This window comes from Balaenoptera acutorostrata, chromosome 4 (assembly GCF_949987535.1).
Source record: "Balaenoptera acutorostrata chromosome 4, mBalAcu1.1, whole genome shotgun sequence".
Lineage (NCBI taxonomy): Eukaryota > Metazoa > Chordata > Mammalia > Artiodactyla > Balaenopteridae > Balaenoptera > Balaenoptera acutorostrata.
The window spans coordinates 56493617-56519673 of NC_080067.1; the positions used below are offsets into that span (position 1 = coordinate 56493617).

The 26057-nt window shown below is 39.9% G+C and overlaps 1 protein-coding gene across 4 annotated transcripts in view; it reads left to right on the forward strand.

Moving 5' to 3' along the window:
• Positions 1-26057, forward strand: part of FNDC3B (fibronectin type III domain containing 3B) — a 354599-nt gene that overhangs the window by 305018 nt on the left and 23524 nt on the right. For all 4 annotated transcript variants that reach the window (XM_057546030.1, XM_007197501.2, XM_057546029.1 and 1 more), the window contains 5 exons: positions 467-639; positions 2824-2937; positions 3257-3406; positions 9108-9388; positions 21323-21535. In XM_057546030.1, the coding sequence (XP_057402013.1) occupies positions 467-639; positions 2824-2937; positions 3257-3406; positions 9108-9388; positions 21323-21535 (931 nt within the window). The remainder of the gene's footprint in view (positions 1-466; positions 640-2823; positions 2938-3256; positions 3407-9107; positions 9389-21322; positions 21536-26057) is intronic.

A 26057-nucleotide genomic window follows, 5' to 3' on the forward strand; every position in this document is an offset into this window, starting at 1 on the left:
ATTTCCTGTCGGGTCAACAATTTACAAGCATGTAAAACTGCAAATATAAACCTGCAAAATGCTGTCAGACTATTGTTCCCCATCACTTATGCCTAAAATAAAATATTGTGCCAGTTTTGGGTCCTCTAACTTGATTGAATGTGTCCTTTGGTTTCAAGTTAAGGAGAAGATTTTCTCCCCTCTATTTCTTGCGTTTACCTGGCATTAGAATAGAAAGGAATTGCCTAAAAGTTCTACGGTTTTGGAATTTTGTTAATATCATTAAACGTACTTGCTTTGGAAAGTATGGGTAACGTCATTCAGAAACTTTCTTCTGTATATCTTTTTTTTGGAATGGGGTTCTTTTGTAAATATCGAGGACAGGCCACCTACATGATATTTTGCAAACCTTGTGGAAAGTGAGGTGTGATAGGGTCAACTGGAAACACAAAAGTGTTCTGATATGAAAAACATTCTCCTTTCCCAGATGTTCCTGCCTCTGAAAGTGGCTGTGAGGTCTCGGAGTACAGCGTGGAGATGACGGAACCTGAGGATGTAGCTTCGGAAGTGTACCACGGGCCCGAGCTTGAGTGCACCGTTGGCAACCTGCTTCCCGGAACCATGTATCGCTTCAGGGTGAGAGCTCTGAATGATGGAGGGGTGAGTACACGCTTATACACCGTAACGGAAGTGTAGGGTCCCGGCACTTCCGTTTCTACCCTCCTAAAATCCTTAGCAGTATCTGTCCACACTTGACAACCATTAAAGAAGTGTATGTAAAATCTAATTTCTGAAGATATACTGTTTTGATTTCATGTAGACCCAACATTGGAAATTTTGTTTCTTTTGTCCTCATATCATTCTATTAAGATAGAGTTCAAGGTTAATGACATCACCCTTTAGATGCTTTTGGTAGTTTTTAAAATAATTTCCTATTTTCTCATCGACTGTATAAATCAGTTATGGGAAACTAGGACTACGTAATATTTCTTTATCATATTGTCTAAATTACCCAGCAATGTCTTAGGTCAGTTTTTAAAACTGGACTGGGGTAGAGGCTAGGGAGGCCAGTATATTTTTTTTTTCGTTTATTTCAAGTGAAAACTGTAGAACTCTCTGGTCCTTCTTATTACTCCATCTGAAGTTGTCGAGGTGGGCTGTTAGAGATTGGAAGAGTATGTCTATATTATATCCACAAAGGTGATTGGTTTTTGTTTTTTTTAATCGCAGAGTGATATGGATTGGGGGGCAATTCATAATGAGAGTGAAGTGACCCAGAAACTACAGGGCTTTTCGGTGTGTCAAAGATGGGCAGAAACATAAAAGAAGGTAGAAGGGTGTGGGTAGAGCAAACCACTGCTAAAGCCCCACAGAGTGCCAGTGGTGTGTATAGATGCACTCCGTGCAGATAAATAGATGTAATTAATTGATGAGATTTTTACAAGTAAGAAAGCCCACTGACAGTGACAAGAAGTTGACAATGACTCTTCTAGTTCTCGGTGGTCCTGTTCACGCCTTTCAGAAGCAAAGTATGTTTGTCTTTAGTCCGTTTCATGTTAGCCACGCTGACTATGAAAACATTTGGTCTGAAGTATGATCACAGACCTTTAACAGGAGCTGGATTTCTTCTAATTGCCCATTAGGAAAGAATTTCAGATACAGGTATTTAAATTAAAACACACACACACGCAAACAAAACTAGACAATAAAAATGTATTGGTGAGAAGATAGGAAAGCCTACGCACCCAAACTTTTATAAGTAAGAAGAGGATGGATGGTGATGATCACTGATGCTGCAGAAGAAATCCTATTTTACTGTTGATCTGGTGCTTCTCCCCATCAATTTTTCAGAGGATTTCTGCCATGATAAAGATAAACGTGCAACTGGGCTGACTTGAGTTTTACTTTCTCTCTCCTTTCACTAATTTATCATATAAAGAAAGTATCTTCAGCCTTGTTTTTAAATTCTGTTGTATTGGAAGTTAACCATATGTTTGACTCATAATCACCTTCTGTGGTCCACTTCAGAGAGCTTCTCCCCCACCCCCAGTATATTTGCAGGTTATATTGTTAGAAAATGTGAGAGGTTTTTGGGGGTTTTTTTTAATCTTTTTTTTCCATTTTGAAAAACATAGTCACATACTTCATTAACCTGAAAATTACTTTACTCTTTGCCCCAACTCATTGAAGTATCATATATCCCACTGTTAACATGGCGGTGATGGTTCTCTCAACGTGTTTTAAATCTGTAGCGGTGGTTGGCTCTGAGCAGTGTGGTCACTGATGGTGGTGGAGGAGAGGAGTGCAGTGTAAACCTTAAAATAGTTGAGATGGTGGGAGACATGCTGAGAAAACATTAACAGGACCATTGGTTTTCGAAATGGAAAATACCAGTAACTAGAAGAAATACTCAAAATTCGATAACCAACAATTCCACGAAGATTTTTATGCATTAAAAATTAAACTGCAGTGTGCATCTGACTTAGTTTTCTTTGAAGCCGTCTGAGAAATTAAAGCAGAATGCTGTGATATAGCAAAAGTCAGCATTTTTTGTTTCTTAGATCACAGCAAAAATGTTTAGTAAACCAACTTTCTAATCCTTTTGAATTAAAAAATATATATATATTTATATATATAAAATAGACATTTACTACTTAGGGAATGTATGTTAGAAGAAAACCTACATATTCAACTGAAAGTGAACACCATTAGGTAATACTTTTAATCAGTTGTATTGATGATGTCATTAGCCTAGCCCTTGTTTGGTTATAAGCTTGTGTTGTATGCACACGCGCGCACACACACACACACCCCTACAAGCACGCATGTGTCTTTCTCTTTCAGTATGGTCCCTATTCTGATGTCTCAGAAATTACCACTGCCGCAGGGCCTCCTGGACAGTGCAAAGCACCTTGTATCTCTTTTACGCCTGATGGATGTGTCCTAGTGAGTTGGGAGGTAAGTCAGGCATGTGTTCTGCATCAGTTTGTTTCTTCTACTTTATCTGCCCCCCAGTGCAAGTTATGAGGGACCCACAAAGCTTAAGTTGACATATAGGTTTTACACAGTCATCTGCCTTGGCACTTGCCAGGAGTTATGGAAATTTTACCACTGGTCAGAATTGAGAGGAAATTGAGTATCTTTTTCATGCTTTTCTTTTCACGTATTTGAAATATCCTAAGGCATGTTGCTCTCTTTCTCTGTTTCGTTAATTGAACACAAACATCATAGGATTTTCTTCTCAGTGAAATTAACCACTTAAATTTCTGTTTTCCAGAGTCCTGAAAGCTCTGGTGCTGATATCTCAGAGTACAGGTTGGAGTGGGGAGAAGATGAAGAATCCTTAGAACTCATTTATCATGGGACAGACGCCGGCTTTGAAATGAGGGATCTGTTGCCTGCTGCGCAGTATTGCTGTAGGTTACAGGTAGGCTGACACCGTCCGGACATTTCTCACAAATACTGGTGTTCCATGATAGACTCTTTGGGAAACTTACTCAGAGGTTCGTGATGGAGGCCATCAGGAGGGGCGATATGGAAAAAAAGAGTTCTTTTAAATAAAAATAAATGTAATTGTTTTGGTATTTTACAGTTAATTTTTGCTTCTCTAAGAGGTCCTAAAAAGTAGGAACAAAACCAGAATCATCTCCACTGTACTTCTCACCACGCTTGCATCTTGCTTGCTGGTTAATTCACTGAATAAAGGACCGAGTCCAAGGCAAAGGTGGCACAGCTCCTTAGGGAAGATGCCTTCTGTCTGAATTTTCTGAGATGCACATTTCGGTGGGAAAGCCACTTAGACAAAAGGCAAAAAACATTTAAAACTTCCCATTCCAGATGTTAAATGGAGCCAAAAACAAACACTAGAGTAGTTAGAACCAGTCTGCATTCAATCGTTAGGACCCACCTCCCACTTCCCAGTGACCATTAACAAGGCTGGTTTATCTGTAAGCTTACGCTTGGGTGTCCAAATAGAATAACATGAAGAATAATTGGCTCCTAGCCTAACCCCTAAGAGTGACAATAGGCATGGGTTTACTTTCATTTTATTGACTTGGGTAAATATTTTTTTTTCCTTTGAAAAACCATATTGTCCTGAGAAAACAGGGTTCTTTGTTCATTTCTTTCCATTTGTTCAGTAACATTTCTTGAGCACCACTTCGTGCCAGAATCAAAGGATGATCCCGATGATCAAAAGGAGAGATACAAAGATTAATCAGTTGTGGTTCTTGACCTTGAAGAATTCTTTCTTCATACATGTTTAGATTTAAATAGATAAAGAAGCAAAGATGCCAGAGTTAGGTTTCCACCTGATTTAAGTCATGGATCATATTGCTTATTACAAGCCCATCTACTCTCAGTGTCTCTGGCCTCGGGCCTCTTTGGAGAAAATATTCCCTTCTAGATCAACTGAAGCTGTTCTGTTGAATTCTGAAGTCTGTTTTGTCATGAACATTTCTGGCTAAACTCTTTCATTATACGCACCTTCCTTCTAGAATGGAGGGCCTGGGATGTAATTAACCATTCGTCAGTGAGTCAGGGTCATAGCACGTTATCTGACCTTTCTAACAGCGATGCTGAGTCATTGGGAAGAGGTTAAATTATGTGCTACGCTCCTGTTTTCAGAACAAGGCAGCATATAAATAAAAACTGTCTGCCATCACAGGAAACAACTTCAATCTGCTTTACGAGTTTTGGTGTCTCTTTAAAATGTTCTACTTCCTTTCCTTCCTTTCGGGGTATATGTTGTCACTTAGCATCAACTTCCCAAAACTGCATTTTAAAAGATACATTGGTAAGAATAGAGCCTGCATAATAATCTTGCCTCCCTGTCAACAATAGTAAATATTTTCAAGTGTCTATACTTAATTGTCATAAAATGAGTCAGACCCTATGAAGGGGATAGCCTATGCTAAAGAAGTATTGCCAGGAAAGGGGTTTCCCCAACCTCTGTTGATTTCTTGATACCTATAGACCAAATCTGAATTATTTTCATTTGACATTACTACAAAGTCAGGTTAAAGATGAATATTCTTTTTTATTTATTTATTTATTTATTTATTTATTTATTTATTTATTTATTTATTTATTTATGGCTGTGTTGGGTCTTCGTTTCTGTGCGAGGGCTTTCTCTAGTTGTGGCAAGCGGGGGCCATTCTTCATCGCGGTGCGCGGGCCTCTCACTATCGCGGCCTCTCTTGTTGCGGAGCACAGGCTCCAGACGCACAGGCTCAGTAGTTGTGGCTCACGGGCCTAGTTGCTCCGCGGCATGTGGGATCTTCCCAGACCAGGGCTCGAACCCGTGTCCCCTACATTCGCAGGCAGATTCTCAACCACTGCGCCACCAGGGAAGCCCAAAGATGAATATTCTTTTGACTATTTGGTGCCTTAAAAATTAAATCACTGTGATACCTATACTGTGTTTTATAAAAATTGGGTGGAACATTTCTTGTTTGAATATTTTATTTACCATGTACCCAAGTAATTCTATTCACATGAAGCATATTGTATATTACAGACATACTCTTATATTTTAGTAAGATTTTTTTGAATTGTTTTCTTTGTAAACTGGTAATATAATAAGTGTTATAACTCGAGAAAGCATTTTCCATAGAACAAAGCTAGGCAGGATCCTGGAATAGAGAAAGAACATTATCGGAAATTGGTAAGATTTCACTCTAACTACATAAGGTCTGTACGTTGTTAATACTGTTGTACCAATGTTAATCTCCTGGTTTTGATCATTGGTTTATACTTATGTAAGGTATTAATATTAGGGGAAGCAAGGTGAGAGATTATATGGAAATTTCTCTGCACTATTTTTGCAACTTTTCTGTAAGTCTAAAATTAGTTCAAAATAAAGTATTTCGTTGTTGTTTTGTTTTAAGAAAATTGGTTTCGGAAAATTGCTATTGCTATTTTGTTCTTGATTTTCCCAGGGAGAAGGAGGGAAGTGAAGCACTGACAGCTGGCCTGATATACTCTGCCAGGATTTGACATGTTAACAAATTTAATCTTTACAATAACTCTATGAATTATATGTTACTATCCCCATTCTACATCTGAGGAAACAGAGATGTTAATTTGCCTAAGATCACACAGTCAGTAAATAATGGAATCCAGATGTGAACAAAGCTCCAACTCTAAAAGCCATGTTCTTTTCCTTCTGTTACATGGTGATTAAAGCCTTAGTTGATATGAAAGTTGGCTCTACAGTGTCTTATTTTTCTGCCCCTGTGATAAATTTGTATCCAAAAAATAAAATCTCTAAATACATACAGTAAGTCCCCTACATACGAAACTTCAAGTTGCTAACTTTCAAAGTTGCAAACGTGTGTTCGCATGTCCAGTCACGTAAGTTAGTTCACATGAAATTGCAGCTTGCCCTCCGACTCCTGTTGCTGACGATCCTTTAGCTCTACCATCTCCCACCTCCTCTCCCTCCTCCAGTCAGTAACTCCTCTTGCCTGTTCACTCGATGCCAGCCCCTGTATGCCAGCTGTTGTACTGTACTACTGTACTTTTCAAGGTACTGTACTGTAAGATTAAAAATGTTTTCTTTATTTTTTGTGTTTGTTTGTTTTCTATGTATTATTTGTGTGAAAAGTATTATAAAGCTATTACAGTACAGTACTATATAGCTGGGTACCTAGGCTAACTTTGTTGGACTTACGAACAAATTGGACTTATGAACGCACTCTCGGAACAGAACTCATTCATATGTAGGGGACTTACTGTACTCTTAATTTGTGACATAAAAATTTTACCAGAAAGAAAGTTGGTGTTGTCATGAAATGGGACTTGATGTAAAAAAATATTACAGAAAGGTTTCAAAAGTGATTTGATAGCAAATGAATGCTCTTAGCTTGCTTCTTTGAAATTAACTGATACACAGGCATTATAGTGAACCTTTGATTTAAGAGATCAGACTACTTTCCTTTTGTATTATAATTTGTCCTCATCAGCTCTCCCATGAAGTAAACGAGATTTTAGAGTACTTCACCTTCATTTTTTTGTAAGGAGGTTGCCAATTTTTTTTTTTTTTTTGGCTGCGTTGGGTCTTTGTTGCTGCGCGTGGGGCGAGCGGGGGCTACTCTTTGTTGTGGTGCAGTGGCTTCTCTTGTTGCGGAGCTCGGGCTCTAGGCACGCGGGCTTCAGTAGTTGTGGCACGTGGGCTCAGTAGTTGTGGCTCGCGGGCTTTAGAGCACAGGCTCAGTAGTTGTGGCTCACAGACTTAGTTGCTCCACGGCATGTGGGATCTTCCTGGACCAGGGATCGAACCCGTGTCCCCTTCATTGGCAGGCGGGTTCTTAACCACTGCGTCACCAGGGAAGTCCCCAAATGTTCTTATAAGGAAAAAAATATTGTTAATAACATTTATTGATTACACACTCTGTGTCAGGTACTGTTCTAGTTGCCAGGGCTACAGCAGTGAACCCGAGAGCCTTGCCCTTGTGGAACTTACATTCTAATCAAGGGAGTAATTAAATGAAATATATACTATTCTGGTGACAAACGCTATGATGAAAATAAAAGCAGAGAAGAGAAATAAGAAATGAGGAGGGTCACGGGAGTTGGGGTAGGGGTGACTATAAGTTTTAATATGGTGTTCAAAGAGGTCTCCCTGAAAAGGCAACACTCGAGAGAAGCCTGAGAATACGATTGAATGGGCTGTGTAGATGTCTGGGGAAAAGCTGTGTGGACAGAAGGGGCAGCAAGTTGCAAAGACCCTGAGGTGAGAGCAAATTTAGTGTCCCTGTGGAACAGCAAGGAGGCCAGTGTAGCTGGAGGAGAGGGATTGAGAGGGAGGGTAGTAGACGATGAAGGCAGAGTGGTCCTGGGTTCTTTGGGAAGGTGGTGGCGGTGAGCAGATTAGATAGGGTCTTATAGGCAGTTGTGAGGACTTCAGAGGTTATTCTGTATCCGGTGAGAGGCCATTGAAGGGACAGTGAATACAGACTGTGGGGCAAGGGCTGACACAGGTACCAGTTAGGAGGTCATTACAGCAACCAGATATGAAAGAGTATAGTTGGACTAGGTTGGGAAAGGATGTGCTGATGCTTTTTGCAGGGGTATGAGAGGAAGAAAGATGTCCAGCACTGACTCAGAGATATGACTTGAACAGCCTGAAGGATGGGGAAAACCACAGGAGGTACAGTAGGGTTTTTGGCGAGCAGGGATGGGGTGGAGTCTTAGAGCTGTACAGACACTTAGGTTTGAGATGCCTATTTGACATTTAAGTGGAACTATTCAGTAGGCAGTTGAATACACTAGCCTCGCATTCAGGGCAGAGGTCTGAGCTACACAAATAAATTTGGGAGTAGGATATAAATGGCATTATATTTCCCTGCGACAAGATGAGATATCCAGGAGTTTAAGCAGAGATGACAAAGAGGTGTGCAAGGCCCAAGGCCTGGTGCCCTCCAGTGCTGAAAGATCCCGGTAATGAGTAGCAGCCAGGAGAGGTGATTGAGAAGCAGCAGCAGCAGCAAAATAGAAACAAGAAAACGGTCCCAGAGACCGAGTGAGTGAGGATTTGAAAGCAGTGAGTGATCAGTTGTCAGCGGTGATGCTCAGGTAAAGTCAGATGAGGGCTGAGCATTGACTCCAGATATGAATTTAGCATTCACATGGAAAACAGTAGGTATCTTTTCTAAAATTCCTATAGCTCTTCCAGAGCAGCACTTGAGTTGAAAGTCAGATTACTGAATTTTGGTCCCAGCTTGGCATCTAAATCTGGGGCCTGAGTTCTTAATTTGACTTTGAGTTCCCTCCTCTGTGAAAGGCAGATAAGAATACCTGCCATATATTATCTACCTCAGATGGTTATTGTGAGGATTGCATAAGACAATGCATAAACTGAAGTGGGCTATGCAAATATAAAGTGTTATTTTAAAACTATTTTTCATAAGAAACGGTGATGGCGATGTTCTCTCTTATTAGCGGAGAAGATATGATTGGTATTTTTTAGAAAGTGGTATTAACATGAACATTGTGGAGGATTTATTTCTACCTACATTTCTAGCAGTAATCGTATGTTACTTTAGATTTATTTAACGCCTAATGTGGAGGCATTAGAATGTGCTCGTGGGATAATGTGGACTTTGTCTCGCTATTCTGTTTTTCAGGCTGTTAATCAAGCTGGAGCAGGACCGTACAGTGAGCTTGTCCTTTGCCAGACACCAGCATCTGCCCCTGACCCTGTCTCCACTCTGTGTGTCCTGGAGGAGGAGACCCTCAATGCCTATCCTGATCCGCCTTCTGTGTGCCTTGTACTGAACTGGGAAGAACCGTGCAATAATGGATCTGAAATCCTTGCTTATAATATTGATCTTGGGGACACTAGCATCACCGTGGGCAATACCACCACCCACGTTATGAAAGATCTCCTTCCGGAAACCACCTACCGGTGAGTGCAGGAAAGTTGAAATAAAGCTGCATGGACACCTCAGCACTTGGGGCTACAGACCCTTCAGGTCCTAAAGGCCAAATGGGTGAATTCTAGTCACTCTTAATATATTTGAGTACTAAATGCTAATATAGCTTAAAAACTTGTACTACTTTTTACTTTATGAGTCGGTTATAAATTGATACAAATCCTAACCCTTGAGGGGGAATTTCACCTACCATTTCAAATCAATTCCTCCTTGTTGGTTTTTTTTTTTTTTAGTAAATTTATTTATTTATTTATTTATTTTTGGCTGTGTTGGGTCTTCGTTTCTGTGCGAGGGCTTCCTCTAGTTGCGGCAAGTGGGGGCCACTCTTCATCGCGGTGCGCGTGCCTCCCACTATCGCGGGCTCTCTTGTTGCGGAGCACAGGCTCCAGACGCGCAGGCTCAGTAGTTGTGGCTCACGGGCCCAGTTGCTCCGCGGCATGTGGGATCTTCCCAGACCAGGGCTCGAACCCGTGTCCCCTGCATTGGCAGGCGGATTCTCAACCACTGCATCACCAGGGAAGCCCCTTGTTGGTTTTTTGATAAACTACTTTTCTTCGTGTTTTTACTGTGACTCATCACGCTATGGACACCCTCTGTCCCCAGCATGTACTTGGTCCACCTCTGAAGCAGGGCTCTGCCATTCTTCTGATCCCCCAAAGCAGACACACTGTTACAGAGCGTTTGTGATGGAGCTTTTACCCAGGATTTCACGAGGGGCCAGAGAAAAGACGTCACATCACACTCCACCCAGCAAAACTCAGTTACCACTTGCATTCTTTCTTTTCCCCAGAGTTCCTGTCAGGGAGCCAGCACCTTAACTTCCTCTTTTCACACACCTTTTTCTCAACATAGCCCCTTAAGATTTCAAGTCATTTAACTCTGTCCCCAGGGTGCCATAGCTGGGGGACCAAAACAGAAGTTTAGGATTAGCGTTAGAGGAGTGCAGGAACCATCTGGTTAGTCCAGTGCCCTTTGTCAGATTAAACGGCTTCTCAAGGAGGTGAAGTAGAGCACAGATTCAGATACAGGTCCTTAGCTGTGTCTTTGGGCAAGTTACTTAACCTCTCAGTGTCCCAGCTGCTTCCACAGGGTGAGGAGAACAAGATTACTTACCTCAAAAGCATGTTGTAAGGAGTAAGCAAACAAATAGTAAATGCTTGTATAGAGCCCAGCAGTACATAGCAAGTGCACAGTAAACATGTATTGTAATTTTCATCATCACCCAAGGTCTTCACCCTGGAAAACTAGTTCTTCTTGGGGTAGGGCAGGGGGAATGAAGGGCAGGCAGGTAAACTTGCTGCTAGGAAAGGGTTTATCGTTTCACTTATTTTTTTTCTGCAGTGTTTTCTAATGTTATAATCTAATAGACTACCTTTTTTTATCCCCAGAAACTGAAGAAAGAAACCAGCTTAACAGCTGTAAGATACTAAAGTTCCATCCTGCCTAAGCATGTTATTTCTACTTTCCCTCTCTTACCAAGTCTTTTGTGAATGATGCATATAAGTGTATTCATTTTGCTTTTCAAAACAGTGACAGTTTTTTGTTTAGTCTTTCCTTCTTTTAAGAAATCTCTGGGGCGCAGTACTTATGCACTGAGGGTCTATGAAATAGTGATAAACACTATCCTTGCCCTCAGAGCACTCAGGGAGTTGGGGGACACTTAACAGCAACCTAAGATAGCAGATGTTTGTGACCTCCCAGGCTGAAAATAACACTGTACAGAATCCTGTTGGCATTTCAAAGAGGAAGACCCAGGGTTCAGAATGATCAGGATGGTTTGAAGTGGGAATCAAGTTAGAAACTGAATAAAGGCGGTATGACTTAATATAGATGAAGAGGCAGGCCAAGGGCATTTTTTCATTTTTAGCATTGTAGCCAGTCTCAGAAAACCAGCCACCACCTTTGATTGCTAACCAAATACTGACTGACCATTGTGTCCAGAGCACTCTAATCAGGTGCTGAGGAAATCCAGAGGTGAATTAAACCCAGAACTTGACCTAAGGGACATTCCCCAGTGATGATGCTTTAAGGAGACCTGACCATGAGGTGTATCTCTGGGGGAAAATGACCAAGTGAATGTCATCCCCTAGCTGTTTCTAAGAGACTGCATGTCCAGAACATTGCCTGACTTGGATTCCTCAGGCCAGAAAACCTATGAAGAAGCCAGTGGCTCAGGGCTCACTGAAAGGTCTTTTGTCCAGTGTGATCCACCCCATGTCTACGCAGACTGGACTCAGATCCTCAGGTCAGTCCTCTGAACATTCGGGTCAGAAATCACAAAAGGGCTTTTAGGGCAAGGTGTCAGCCTGAGAATTTTGCTTCTTCCTGCCATTATGCATACCTTAAAGGTGGCTTAAATGATTATAAAACTTTACGGGTTTTAGAAGGTTGATATTGGAGGAACGCTGATGTTTATTAGTCAACATATAGTTGAATGACTTCAAGAAAGAAATCTAGAGGTCAAAAGCTCAAATGAAGGAACTGACGTAGGGGATCTTTGCTTATTGATGAAATGCCAGTTACAGTGGAAATTATCAAGAATATCTTCCACATAAGTGGTTGATTAAAGACATGTTAAAAAGTACCTCAGAGATTAATTCTGTTTTGGAGAAGATGAAATGGTTTAGTAATGTACAGAGCTTAGATTTGGATAGTGAAACCTCAAGAATCTATTTTAAAAGCATTTAATGGATGTAGCATAAATAATTCATTTCAGTATTAATATGCAAGGCTAGCTATATTGAGCTGAACGTGGAAAGTCACATTGGGAGGATGTCACCTCTTAACCTTCCAGGGTAGCTTGGAAGACACCATTTTAGACAGATTGCATGAAAAATGTACAGCTTTAGAAAAGACAGATCTTTGGCCCTAAGTCATATTGTGTTCTTGGCAAAAAAAAAAAAAAAAAAAAAGATTTAGCCAGAGTATTTGCTGGCCAATCAGTAAATAAATTGGATGTTTCATATTTAAGGTCATCTTTGTCCAACTTAAGGAATTTTATTTCTATAGTACCTAATTGGATTCTCTATAGTAGAACTCCAGTCAACCCATAGTCTTGTTCTTTTATGTTTCAAAAACACAATTGCAGTAATTGTGGTGAAATACAAAATGAGTATTTCAGGGAACTAAGGGTATAATTTTAGTCCAATCAACTTTTACCTCACCTTTTTTTGTCCCATAAATTGGTTAAAATATAAGTGAACAGATCATGATGTTCTAGATAAAAATGTGGAATGAAACATTTTAAGCGGCAATGGGGCTTGTTTCTTTTGGGTTTTTGTTGTTGTTGTTGTTGTTTTTAACCTTTAGCAGTTACACGTTGTTCTCACACGGAGTTTATTCTTTCTCTGTCTTGCTGGGACAGAAATGTGCACCTCTGCAGCAAACCTACTGACACAAAAATGGATCCATCCCTTCTCCACTGGTGCTTGCCAAACTATCCACTGGCTTGCTGACACCCTGTATGGAATTTGGTTGGAATTACAATGATATTTTTAAAGACATTACTTTTAAGCTTAGAACTGAGTTTGTGTTTTGGTTTGCAGAGAAAAAAATGTCATTGAAAACAGAGACGTAGCTTTCCTTTGCATGCTTCCTGCCACAGGGAGCCATAGGCTTTGTGAGCTGAGACAAGATTGCCTGGTGTCACCCCCTCCCAGCACCCTGGCGTGCGCACCTCCAGTGATGGAGCAGTGCTTTCAGCTTCTACTCGCCAGGCAGTGCATTCCAGCCGTGGACAACTCTATTTCTACAGAGTTTCCCTTACATTTTGTCAAAACCTCTCTATAGCTGGAATCTACTCAGTTGATCCAGGGCTCTCCCCTAGAGCAGTGATACTCACAGCATGGTTCCTGGGCCAGCAGCATCAGCATGACCTAGAAACTTATTAAAATGCTATGTATCAGGCCCTACTGGAGGCCTGCAAATCAGAAACCCTCGGGGTGGGGCCCAGCACTCCTTGCTTTAATTAGCCCTGCAGGAAATTCTGATGCATGTTAAAAGTTTGAGAACTCTGCCCTAGAGCAATGATTCTGGAATGCTAATGTATTTAGGAATCACCTGGAGAGGTTTTGCAAAAGACAGAAGTCTGAGCCCCACTCCTAGGGCCTAGACATCATTATCTTATTATTTCAGCTGTCTCCTACTTAACCATCTTCACTTCATTCAGATCTGTCTTCACTGGCATGGGTTTTCTATAACCCCCCCCTCAATCCTCTTCATCAGGTGATTTCTGTTTCTTGATGGCCTCTTTAATGAGTAGTGCCCTGACCTCCAGGAACGGTCTGGCTGGCTCAGAGCAGAGCAAAACTGTCACCTTCCTTGTTCTCCATATTGAGCAGTTAGTAAGGTTGCCTAAGATTACTTTTTTTGGCAACCTCATTATATGTCTGACTCATATTGAGCTGTCAAATAACTAAAACTTAAGGTAGATTTGTTTGCTGTGCTGTTTTTGCTAGGTAAAATGGGGATGAAAATAACATTTGTTGAGTCCTTAGTATATGTCAAGCACTACATAAACCTGTCAAGAAGTGAATCATAAATCATTTCATTCTAACAAGATGAAGTGGGCTTTATAAAGAGACAAGTTCTAAGTAGTTCAAAAGTAGTGGACTGGAGTCAGACAGCCTTGACATCAATCCTGAGTCTCTCACTTGGTGCCTCTGTGACCTCTGGCAAGCTATTTAGGCTCTCTGTACCTCAGTTTTCTGATCTGTAAAATGGGGATAATTACATGATAGGGTTGTCATGTTTTAGACTTCAGGCACCTTGTGTGGGACCTGACACCTGGTAAGTAAGCACTCAATAAATTATCTGTTGCTAATGCCTGGTAGGGTAGGGAAGAAAGGAGCTGGCAGGTGGGTTATGACCAGATTACAGGTAGAAATGTGTGTGGGAATCTGGCATTATCCTTTAAGCCACAGGAGACATTTAAGGTTTCTTTCCTGTCAAGACAGGGCACGAAGAAAAGCAAGTCTAAGTGCCTGGAGACGGAATGTGGCACTGGTCTCTGAGGAGCTGTCAGAAGTAGCTTGGTTGAAGGGAGGGATGACCCTGAGCTAGCTAAGGTTACCCTTCCAGGGGGCCTTCTCCGAGTAACTTTACTCTGAACACGTCTTTTCCCCTAAAGAGGTTTTCTGTATTTAAGCTACTATTTATTATTTCCTCAGAAGTTATCTGAAGATCATACTACTCCTTCATATTTTTCTCTTCTTAATTGGATGATTAGGTAGATTGGTGGGGTAAAAAGCCCATCTTTTGCTTCTTAGGCCTCTCTTACCCCAACTCTTCATGGAGGAAGGGGGGGGCTGTCCTCACTGTCCCCTCACTCGAGGCCTCCCGAGTACTGGGACGGCTAATTGTGATTGAGAAGTCACCTTCCCCAGTTTTCAACGTCATTCTTCTTTTAGCATACGTAGTGTCATTTGAGAGAGAGAGTGTGTAAAGTGCATTATGTTAGGCTATGATCTTCTGAAGCAGTAGTGTATTTGGCATCTAAAATTAGAAGATATTTTAATAGTGGACTTTCAATCAAAATTTATAAAGAATATACTTCGTAATTTATTTAATCAGTGTTATCAGTGTATTGATGGATATTGCAGACTTCTAGATACTTAAAGAGATTTTTCACATTAGTCCGGCCAAGATAGAGCTTCTCAGAGTTAAGTCACTTCCCTGAATTGGAAAGCAAAATTCCATTTCCCTTGTATTTTGCAGAGCTGAAGATTTCAGAAAATGATATACATTGCAGGTTAAAAAAAAAAAAAATGCAGATCCTATCTAAATGTCAAGATTAACATGTTACTTCAGTTAAAGAGAAAATGTCTCAAGTTTGGGTTTGGGATAGACTAATTTAATAAAACTTGAAAATCATTTTTTTCTGAGGAGAATTTTTAGAATTGTTCCTCAGGTTAGTGTTTGTTGTTGTTGTTGTTGTTTTTTTATCAGTCCTGGGTGAGCTCTCACTGGGATTAGGAAATTATTTTCACACACTGCATTTTTCATCCCAAGACAAAAGAAATATTAACTACCTTAGTCCTTGTTCAGTTTTCTCAGCCTCCTAGACTAAGAGTTCTTAATATTTTTAGAAGACATGGCCTCATTTGATCAGTTCCTCAGTTCTATTTCAGTTTTGAGTGCTACTTTATCATTAAAACTGATTAACATTAGTTCAGTACATCAGCTACATGGAAAAATGTTTTCCATGCATTTTTACTGAAACACATTTTGTTATTTGAATAAATTGAAGCAAGTATTTTAAAACCTAGGCAGTTCATTCCAAGGCCAAAAGTTGTTTTAATAATGTGAAAATAAATTTGACTGTTCTAAATGTCTGTTTCATTGGCAAAAGGCAGTTGTTGAACTGAAAGTGTGGTTTGAATTAAAATTATCTTTTGGTTGTATTAGAAGCTGCGTTTGGCTCAAGTTATGCTTGGAGGGAATGGTGTGTCAGAATGCACGAAGACTTTGAGCCTAGAAAGACCAGGTTCACACCCAGATCTGACCTATATCCGCTGTGAAGATTAGTGCAAATGACTGAACCTAGCCGGCCTCAGTTCCTGCACTTGTGAAATAGAGTAATTCCTTCCTCATGGGGTTGGGGTAGAAATTAGAGACAGTAACAAATCTAGACTTCAGCATCTAGTAGCCAATGTGTCAGTTAGATGGAGTTATTTAACCTGAGTTTAACTGCAGTTTCCTCATCTCTAAAAGCAAGACAAGGGACTTCCCTGGCAGTCCAGTGGTTAGGGCTCCGTACTTCCACTGCAGGGGGCATAGGATCAATCCCTGGTCAGGGAACTAAGATCCCGAGAGGCACGTGGTGTGGCATAGATAGATAGATAGATAGATAATAGATAGATTAGATAGATAGATGATAGATAGATAGATAGATAGATAGATAGATAGATAGATAGATACAAGAGAAAACACTCATCTCACCGCATCCACGGGTCCAGAGGGCCGACTGAACTGTGCCATTTTATATATGGGACTTGAGCATCCATGGATTTTAGTGTCCACAGGAGTCCTGGGAACAATCCTCTGCAGGTACTGAGGGACAACTGGACTAGTTCCTACTCCATAGCATAGTCCCTTGAACAGAGCAAGTTCTCAGTGCTGTTTGCTGCAGTGGTTATTAACATTTTCTTCTGTTTCTAAGCTGTTATCTCACCTTCTGAGAAGGCAGTCCTTTTAGCTATTGCTGGGTCCTTGGCCATAATTTAGAGGAGGGAAAAACATAGATCGTATCAGCAAATTCCTCAAGTAATAAAGTGAAGTGGTGGTAGTAATACAACTAAAACGAAGATATACGTTTGTGTGCCCAGTACAGTGCCCCTCCTATAGATGCCCAACGCGTTTTCTTCACTGCTCTACGGAGGAATACGGTCTTAAAAGAAGTCATAAAAATAGTAACTCTATAAAGTAGCACTTTAAAGTTCACCAAAGTGCTTTTAGCCACCTTGAATCCTTTTCTGATTGTATGGCAAAGTATAAAATATTCCCATATTCCTTATCTTAATTAAGTAATCCTATTTGTAAATGCAGCGAAGATATTACTACCGGATTTCATAGAGGAGGAAACTGTTACTTAAAGGTGTTGGATACTTTCCCCAAGGTCACCAAAGTGATGAGCAGAGTAGCCAGAAAGGCTTCACTGCTAAAGAGACTTAAAATGCTACCATGATATTCTTGTTCTTGGTGTGTGTATGTGTGTGTGTATGTGTATGTATGTATGGCTAACATTCGATATGCCTACCAAATACTTCCCAGTTAAAAGGTCAGAGGACCCTAGAGCTACAGATATTAGGAACCTAGTACCTATCAAAATACTGGGGAGGCCTTGTGAAGAAAATGAATTTACAAAAGAAAGTAAATATTAAATCTACATTTCTTTCTGCATCTTGATACTTGTGTATTATAAACTATTTCTAATTCTTATAAATGATTCAGATCTCTTATAATTTTTTGTCTTGAGCAGAACAACAATCTGAAGCAACCCATTACCTCCCTTCCTTTTACTTATTAATGTAGCTAAGGGCCGTTGAGGCTGCATGGAGCAAAACAGTAGGATCACCTTGAATACAGGTGAGCTTGGCTCTGGAGGAATATGGGCAAGCAGATGGAAGGAAGCATCTTGGCCTCTGGGCTCTAGGAATACCTCTGCCCAGAATAAAGGGAAGGAATGGCAGTCTGGACAGTGGAAAGACATTGATATAAACCTTGTAGGTGAGGAAATTTGTACACCATTGAAAGAAGACTGAGACTTAAAGTCTGGCTTAATTCCCTTTTCCTGAGTAGGGAAAAAAGGTAGTAATTTCTACCACAATGATGGCCACCTTTTTAAAAAGATTTTTCCTCTCCAGTTGCAGAAAAATTTCTTACTTTTCAAATCATAGGGAAAAAACTCTTAAATACCGTACAGCTATTTTACAAGACTCATGCTGGGAAGCAAAAAAGAGTTTACTGTAGTCTTTCAATGCTATGTTGAGAGACTGACATTGCATTATCTACAAGAGACCTGATGTAGCCCTAGTTTAATAGAATCTGGGAAAAGTAAGGCTCTTTGTAATGGAACTTTTGCTGTACTTTATCAGTGATAAGTGTTTGCTACATTCCAAACTGTGAGGCAGATATTCATCCAGTTTTGGGTGATTATGAATAGAGCTGGTATAAACGTGTATGTGCAGGTTTTTGTGTGAATGTAAACTTTAATTCCTCTAGAGTAAAGTCCAAGAAGTGTGATTGCTGGGTCATATGATAAATGTATGTTAAAGTTTATAAGAAACTTTGTAAGCAAATTGTTTTGCAATGTAACTATACCATTTTGCATTCTCACCAGCAAAATAGGAGAGTTTCAGTTGTTCCTTATACTTGCCAGAATGGTATTAATAAGCATTTTTTATTTTGGCCATTTTAATAGGGATATAGTATTACCCCATTGTAGTTTTAATTTGCATTTTCCTAGTGGCTAATGATGTTAAACATCTTTTTGTGTGCATATTTGCCATGTGTATATCCTCTTTGGTGGAATGTTTGTTCCAGTCTTTTGCCCATTTTTTTATTAGTTGGGTGGTTTTGTGTTGTTTTGCTGCTGAGTTTTGAAAGGTCTTAGATACATTCTGGATACATTCTTTTCACATCATATCTAAAAAGTCTTTAATTCTAGGTATGAAATATTTCCTCCTGTTTTCTTCTTAAGAGTTTTATATTTTACATTCTACACTTAGATCTGTGATCCATGAGTTAACTTTTTAATAAGATCTGAGGTGTAGATTGAGATTTATTTTTCCTTTTGATATCCAGTTGTTCCAATACCACTTAGAAGACTGTTCTTTCTTCGTTGAATTAATTCTGCACATTTTTGAAAATCAGTTGGCCATATATATGTTGGTTCTGTTGGTCTTTGTGTCTGTCTGATACCACACTATCTTGATTACTTTATAGTAAGCTTTATAGTAAGTTCTAAATCAGATAGTGTGATTCTTCCAACTTTATTCTTATTTTTCAGATTTGTGTTAGCAATTTTAGTTCCTTTGTCTTGCCACATAACTTTTAGAATCACCTTATCTATACTAAGAAGAATCCTGCTGGAATTTTATTAGAATTGCATTGTATCTATAGATCCAATTTTGGAAGAATTGACATTTTTTCTGTGTAGAGTCTTCCAATTCATGATCACAGTATATCTCTCACTATTTAGGTGGTCTTCAATAGTCTCAGCAGTGTCTTGCAGTATATTTCTTTATTTCCTATCTCTGTGCCTTTTCCGCCCCCCCCCCCCCCCCCCCACCGGCTGGGACTGGTACCTGACGTTAAATAGGAGTGGTAAGAGTAGACATCCTTGCTTTGTTCTGATCTTTCATTTAGTCTTTCACCATTAAGTGTAATGTTAGCTGCAGGTATTTCTATAGATGCCCCTTCTGGGTTGAGAATTTCCCTTCTATCCCTAATTTGCTGGGAATTTTTATTATGAATATATGTTGGATTTCATTAGATGCTTTTTCTGTATCAATGAGTATGATCATGTGGTTTTTCTTCTTTAGGCTGTTAATATGATGGAACTGGCTAAGGATTGGAGAATGAGACAGTATAGAAAAGAAAAAAAAAAAAAAGAGGAATGGGGGAATTTTCCCCCATTCACTCTGACCATTCAGAGACTCTGCTTTCTTTTGAGCCAGGCAGCTCTCTGCCCATGCAAATGTCTGTTCCTGGATTTCAGGCTGCGTTGAGTCTAATCCAGTGAGTAATGAAGGGGAAAAATGGTAAATTCACTGCTGGTTTGGTGATAGTTCAAATTCTTCCCCAGATCCTTCAGCTACTATTTCCTTTTTGGACTTCTTACATAGCTGCTCTGTTTATTTTGTCCAGGTTTAATAGCTGCATTCAGTGGGAGAGACAGGGTGCAGTGCGCTTACTCCACCTCACCTGGAATTAATCTATTGTTTTTTTCTCCTTAACAACTTACAGATGTGTCATTAGATTGACTTGCTGAACTATGTAATTTTAAATTTGAAGAATTAAGGTTAATTTGAGGTCATATGATGGAGTAAGGTATTGTAATACCTAAATGATATTTTCTATTTAGATATAAGCAATAATTGCTGTAAGTGAGAAGTACATAAAACTAAATTACAAGAATATTTTAAACTGATCTGTTTCCTGAGAATTTCTCTTTGACTGTATTTTTTATTATCATGTGTTTTGAAAGACTGTTTAAAACTCTAATCAAGTTTAAATGTTGAAATGTTTAGAACTAGTGACACCACACTGCACATTCAGCCCAGTAAGATGCCTATGTACCTAGCAAGGGATCTGGGTGAAAGTTTCGACTAGAGGCCTAGTAATGAGGCATGAAGAGATGGAGGAGAGGCAGACCTGGGGAAGATCTTAAGTGGATGAAGCTGTGGAATGCTGAGGGTATTGAGAGGACTGTCCATATTGTACAGAAGAAGAGAGGACGAGCAGAGGGTGGGGTGGGAGCTACTGTGAGACCTTTGGTCCAAGAAGCCGAGGAGAAAGGCCTCGGCAGGGGCCTGCAGGCCACTCAGTGCCAGGAGGAAACAAGCTTCAATAACATGCAGTCACTGCGGGAAGGAGTGTTGAGGATGAAGGTGGAGCAGTGCCATCAATGTGTTGTGTGATGATCTTGGAGAACTTTTTCAGTCAACTAGTAAGGAAGTAGAGGAACAAGAAAAATAGGAATGATAATAGGAAATTTTTTCTATATACATTTTAACTGTTTGATTTTCAGTTCCTAGACCATGAGAGCAGTGTTAGTATATCTTTATTACCCATAACACTACACATAGTAAACATCCAGTTAAGATAATTGCACATCTGAATGACACTCTGTTACCAGCAGTGCCTGCACACATAGCACTGGTTAAGGACTAGCAGAGGTTGTTGGGTGAGGCTGGAGAAAGGGGAGGCAAATGTGCTGTTGAAGAGCTGTTATCCTTTGTTTTGAACTTTGAAGGAGACTTTCTTGTTCTCCTATTTCATTTATTCTTTATAGCTCACTTCCAAAACTGACTTTGAGGCAGCTGAAGGGTGGCTAGAACAAAATATGAAAGTCTTTAGTATGTCTTCTCTTTTCTGCCATTCTTTCTTTCTTTCTTTTTCTTTCTTTCTTTCTTTCTTTCTTTCTTTTTTCTTTTAATTAAAGAACTAAGGGATATCTTGCTAATGTGGTTTTTTTGGGCTATTTTTTGGAATGGAGAGGATAATCTGTCTTCCGACCTGCCCATTTCTCTATTTGTCTTGAATTATTTTTAACTTGTTTTCCTTTATTCCATGACACTGCTTATAGGGGCAAGTAAGAAATACACCACACAATGTTTATTTCAAATGAGGAATCACTGCTTCTTAAACCAACAATCTTTGTGATTTTTTTTTCCTTTTTCCAGGATCAGAATTCAGGCCATAAATGAAATTGGAGCTGGACCATTTAGTCAGTTCATTAAAGCAAAAACTCGGCCGTTACCACCGTTGCCTCCTAGGCTCGAATGTGCCGCTGCCGGGCCCCAGAGCCTGAAGCTGAAATGGGGAGACGGTAACGCCAGGACGCACGCGGCTGATGGCACGGTGTACACACTGCAGCTGGAGGACAGAAACAAGAGGTGAGGACCTGAGGCTTCATCCAAAAATGCGATGGCTTTGGGTTGTGGGATGGAATCTTCCTTGTTCATTTGTCCTCTGAAGCACTCTTCCTCCTTGTTGAAAGACTCCCTAGGTATTTGGGTCCTACATTTTATACCCAAAGTTGCACCCTCCATTCTCCATTTGGAATTTTCTAAATTAACATTCTAGTGATCCTGATTTCCCTACATGTGATAATATATGTGTTTTTTTCTTTCATAAAGCCAGAAAATGGAGAGAAATTATCCAAAAAGAAAATGGTCGAATTCAAGTCCATGCTGTTTAATAGTGTTATATTAGTCACGAGTGCAGAGGGAAATAAGACTCAGGAAAAGATGTTAACCTCTTTAAATATTCAGTAACCATCCAGACAAACATGTTTACCAGTCTGAAATAGCTGTGGTGATGTACGATGGGGATTGTGCTCTGTAACTATGGGCAATGCAATATAATATCAAATTAAGTAGGGCAAATAGGAGATTCTTTATAAAACTCCATGCTCAGGAACACTCTTGGCTACAGAAATCAAATACAGCCTTTCACATAGTATTTATTGAATCTAACTTTATTTCCTCTGAAAATGGCCGATCAGAAGATGGGCAGCTGAACTGTATTTAGGAATAATTCAGATGCGTAGCAAAAGTTAATGACAGAAAGTTCTGTTACCAAAAGTTCAAGTGAGAGAATTGGCTGAAGGAGGTAGGAGCTGACCATAAAACCAGGACAGCCTGCTGGAGTAGACACGCTGCCCCTTCCTGTGCATACCTGCCAAGGCACAAACCGGTGTATGTGGAAGTACTTCTGTTATTTCCCCTTAATGCATCATAGTATCCTGCTCTTTTCTATGGGGACCTGGTTCTCATTAGCACAGAGACCCCGTCCAACCTCTGCCTCTGCTCTGTACTCGAGTACTCGGATTCATGTGAGCTCAGTGGAGTCCTGCTGTGTGGAAGGCACTGTTTGAGGTGGGCCCTCAGGGACACCAAGCTCAAGAATGAAAGCAAGGCCCTGCTTCCCCCTCCAGAAGCATAATATCAACCTACAGATAGTCATAGAACACTAGTGCCATTGGAGAAAAGCGCTCTGGGAGTTTGAAGGGGGCAGACATAGGGAACAAAGTGCAGAGACTGGTTGGTTGCAAAGATCAAGAACAGCTTTTTGAAACATAACATTTGAACTTGACATTGGAGGACCTGGAAAACACAGTAGTTTGACTTAGAAGAAAAAAAGTGATCGTCCTTTTGGAAATGAGTCCTAGTGTAGAAAGGACAGAGAAGGTAAGGCTTCTTTTGGGGAGGTTCATTAGAGATTAAATTCATACTCATTCACAGACAAGACCATTTATCTTACTGTGCTGTGTGCTTTTGGATGCATTTTTCACGGTCTCATTATTTTACTGGTTGGAGACTCCTTGACCTTACTGGCAAGAACAGGAATTATGGACTAACAGAAATCATGATAAATATATAAAGCTAGCATTTGGGGAAGTTTGTACATGAGTCTCTTTTTTCCTGGGCTTTTGGCTTACATTGTTGGCAGGGAGATCCTTCCTTAGAAAATAACTTCTAGTTGTACTGTTTAGAAGAAGTGAATCCCAGGAACATTTTTGAAGCTGGTGGCAGAATTGGGATCAGAGCCAGCACCTCCTGACTTCCCCGTGCAGCTGCCTCTACTATTACCTCCAAGAATATGGGAAGAATGACAGCTCTGCACCAAACCTGCCATCCCCAACGTGCTGCAGTCCTGCCCTCTGCCGGGCAGCCGCCTGAGGTGCCTTGTACAGAGAACTGAACAAAATCTCCATGAGCAAATAAGAATGCTGGTCCAAATAAGAATGCTCTTGTGAGACATTTAAATATGCCAGACAGAAAATAGTGCAGAGTCTAGTAATCAATACAGGCTCCTTCCTCATAAAAAAAAAAAAAAAAGGGAAAAAAAAGGGGGGGGGGCTGGCTTGTTAATCAAATAAATGACTTGCCTAAATTTAAATGGCATTTTAAGAAAACTTACCATTAGGAACAGTATTTTTCTTAATTTTATGGGCTAGAGTCCAAATTTATCTTTTTCTAAATTAGATTTGTCAGTGCTCCCAGAAGTTATTGAAGTAATAGGAATATAGAGCGTAATAAATTCTCATTCCATTTGTGGAATTATTTTCCTGGGATTTAAAAGGATGAAATTGACCTAATTTGAGTTTGAAGATGACCTTCCTTAGTGTCTTGAAACTGAGCTCTTGTAGTGAATGGCCCCATGAATCCAAGCCTTTTAACTTTGGCTCTTGAGTAGTGAAGATGAGGGAGAAACACTTTGAGTTGGATAGATCATAATACTTGTTCTTAACGAGCTCTTTGTCAACTCTCGTCCCCTGGAGGTTCTTTAGGACTTGGATCTGGCCTGTCCAGTGTTTTCTTCCAAAGTGACAGCTGTCCTTTTCATTGAACTTGTGGTTGCTAGAGTGGTTTCTAGTTGTGGCTTTGGGGAAAAGTGTACACATTCTTTAGTGTGTGTATTGATTTCATTAAGCACTAATAAGTTCCTATTATGGATGTGGCAAAAATATTATATATACTGCTGTGGCCAAGGTGAGAATCCGAGTTAGGTCTGATTGTGGTTTTAATGTACTTTCTTAGCTGTCAGCCCTCAAAATATTTCTTTGGCCATGTACGCTTGTCTCACCAGTCACTGTGGGCATTTGGAAGGAGGGCTGCAGTGTCTTGAGTCTTGTCGCTGTCCTAGTCAGCCAATGCAAGAAATCTGAGTCTTTAAACATGCTTTGCAACAGAAGCACAATGAAAATGAATAACTCCATGCTTGGTAATTGTCAGATTAAAGAGTTGAGTTGATTTCAGCTGCTAAACTATTGCTCCTGCGTTTTCTCCAGCCATGAAACACAAAGGGGTTGAACTAGAAGCTGAAGTCTGAGATCCTTGCCACCTTTTCACCTTAAAGCAGTGAATCTTTGTAGATTATTTGTGAGCTAAATCCTATATAAAAAGATGTCTTTTGTAAATGATTAGAGAATGTTATCTCTTTTTTTCTTCATGTTTAATTTCTGCTTTTGACAAATAAGAAAATAAGAAGAAAACTACTAACTTTCCTTAAGAGTGACCACTTAATGGGCAAAACCGCTAAGGTTTTGCATCTGTGATCTGCTGGTTTATTATGTTTAATTTATATACCTCACAATCAGAAAAATCTGAAATGACCCAGAGATTTCTAAGTATACCGTTCGGCCATAAATATATTTTCGAACTTTCTAAAGGACACTACCATTTATTGAGCACCTACAAAGTGCCAGGCATTGAGAGCTTTATCTACATTATTTAGTTCTTGAATAGATCACAGTCTGGTCGGGGATAGGTAGAAGAGACAGCAAATCATGGTGTGGAGGGCTTAAAGATTGACACGTGCACAGAGTGTTGAGGAAAGGTAGAAGAATGGCATGTACTTTAGGCTTAAAATTGAACAGAGAAGGCTTATTAGAAAAGGTAACAAGTTGGGTGAGTCTTAAAAGGGAATCAATCTTGTAACCTCATTCTGGAGAGCCTTAGGATGGAGACCAGTGATAAGGACTCAGGATTGGGTGGAAACCGAGGATACAATCTCCAGAGAACAGAAACATGCCCTGGGTCTTTCTCCATGTAAATGCCTTTCTATTCTGGTACTTTTACGCTTGGATTTTTTTTTTTTTTCTTAAGTTTGGAGCTACTTCATGTAAATAAAAGGGATACCAGAAGGGCACCTTGCCCAGATCCTTGCCCCAAGGTAAGTCAACCTAGAATTCATCCTGATCACCTGGAATTGCTGTGTAGAAAGTTTTCCCCCTTGATCAGGACATTTGTTTCCCATGTATTCAAGATTTTGACCCACAAGATTCCCAGTCCAAGGTCACTGACTACATATTTACGTAGCAACCTCAAAGCAGGACTAAGTTTATTTGTAGCAGTTATATTATGATTGCTCAGTCAATTTTTTTTAAAATTACCGCAGTGTGCTAGGTCTTGTGAAGTATGTAGCCTGTCTATAAGGAGCTTATCTTGCTGAGAAATTAATGTGAAAAAATGAGCAGACAGTACAAGAGTTTTTATTTAATTTCAACAGAAAACAAAAATTATGTTAGTTTGGCTATAGAGTGAATAAGTATTATTCTTAACAGATCTAGCATAGATCCAAATATCTTTGGTTCCTATGTATGCAAGAAAAATATATACCCAAAAGTAAACATTTTCATAATGCTGTGCTAACCGAATACAGGGATTAGAATAAAGATCAGCTCATGCATTTTAAGATTATAATGTGTAATGATGATTTTGAAGATGCATTTGTCTGTGTTATTGAAATGAAATGTTATGCTGCCCTAACAGAATTTGAATTGATGCTGATTCTCGTCCTGACCCTGTGGGTCCCTGTTCCTGATAATCGTACGCAGCACTGAGGCAAGAGGAACTTAAGTTCCAGGAATACATTTATGGTTAATCTGTTGTTCAGGTTATTCAGAGAGCC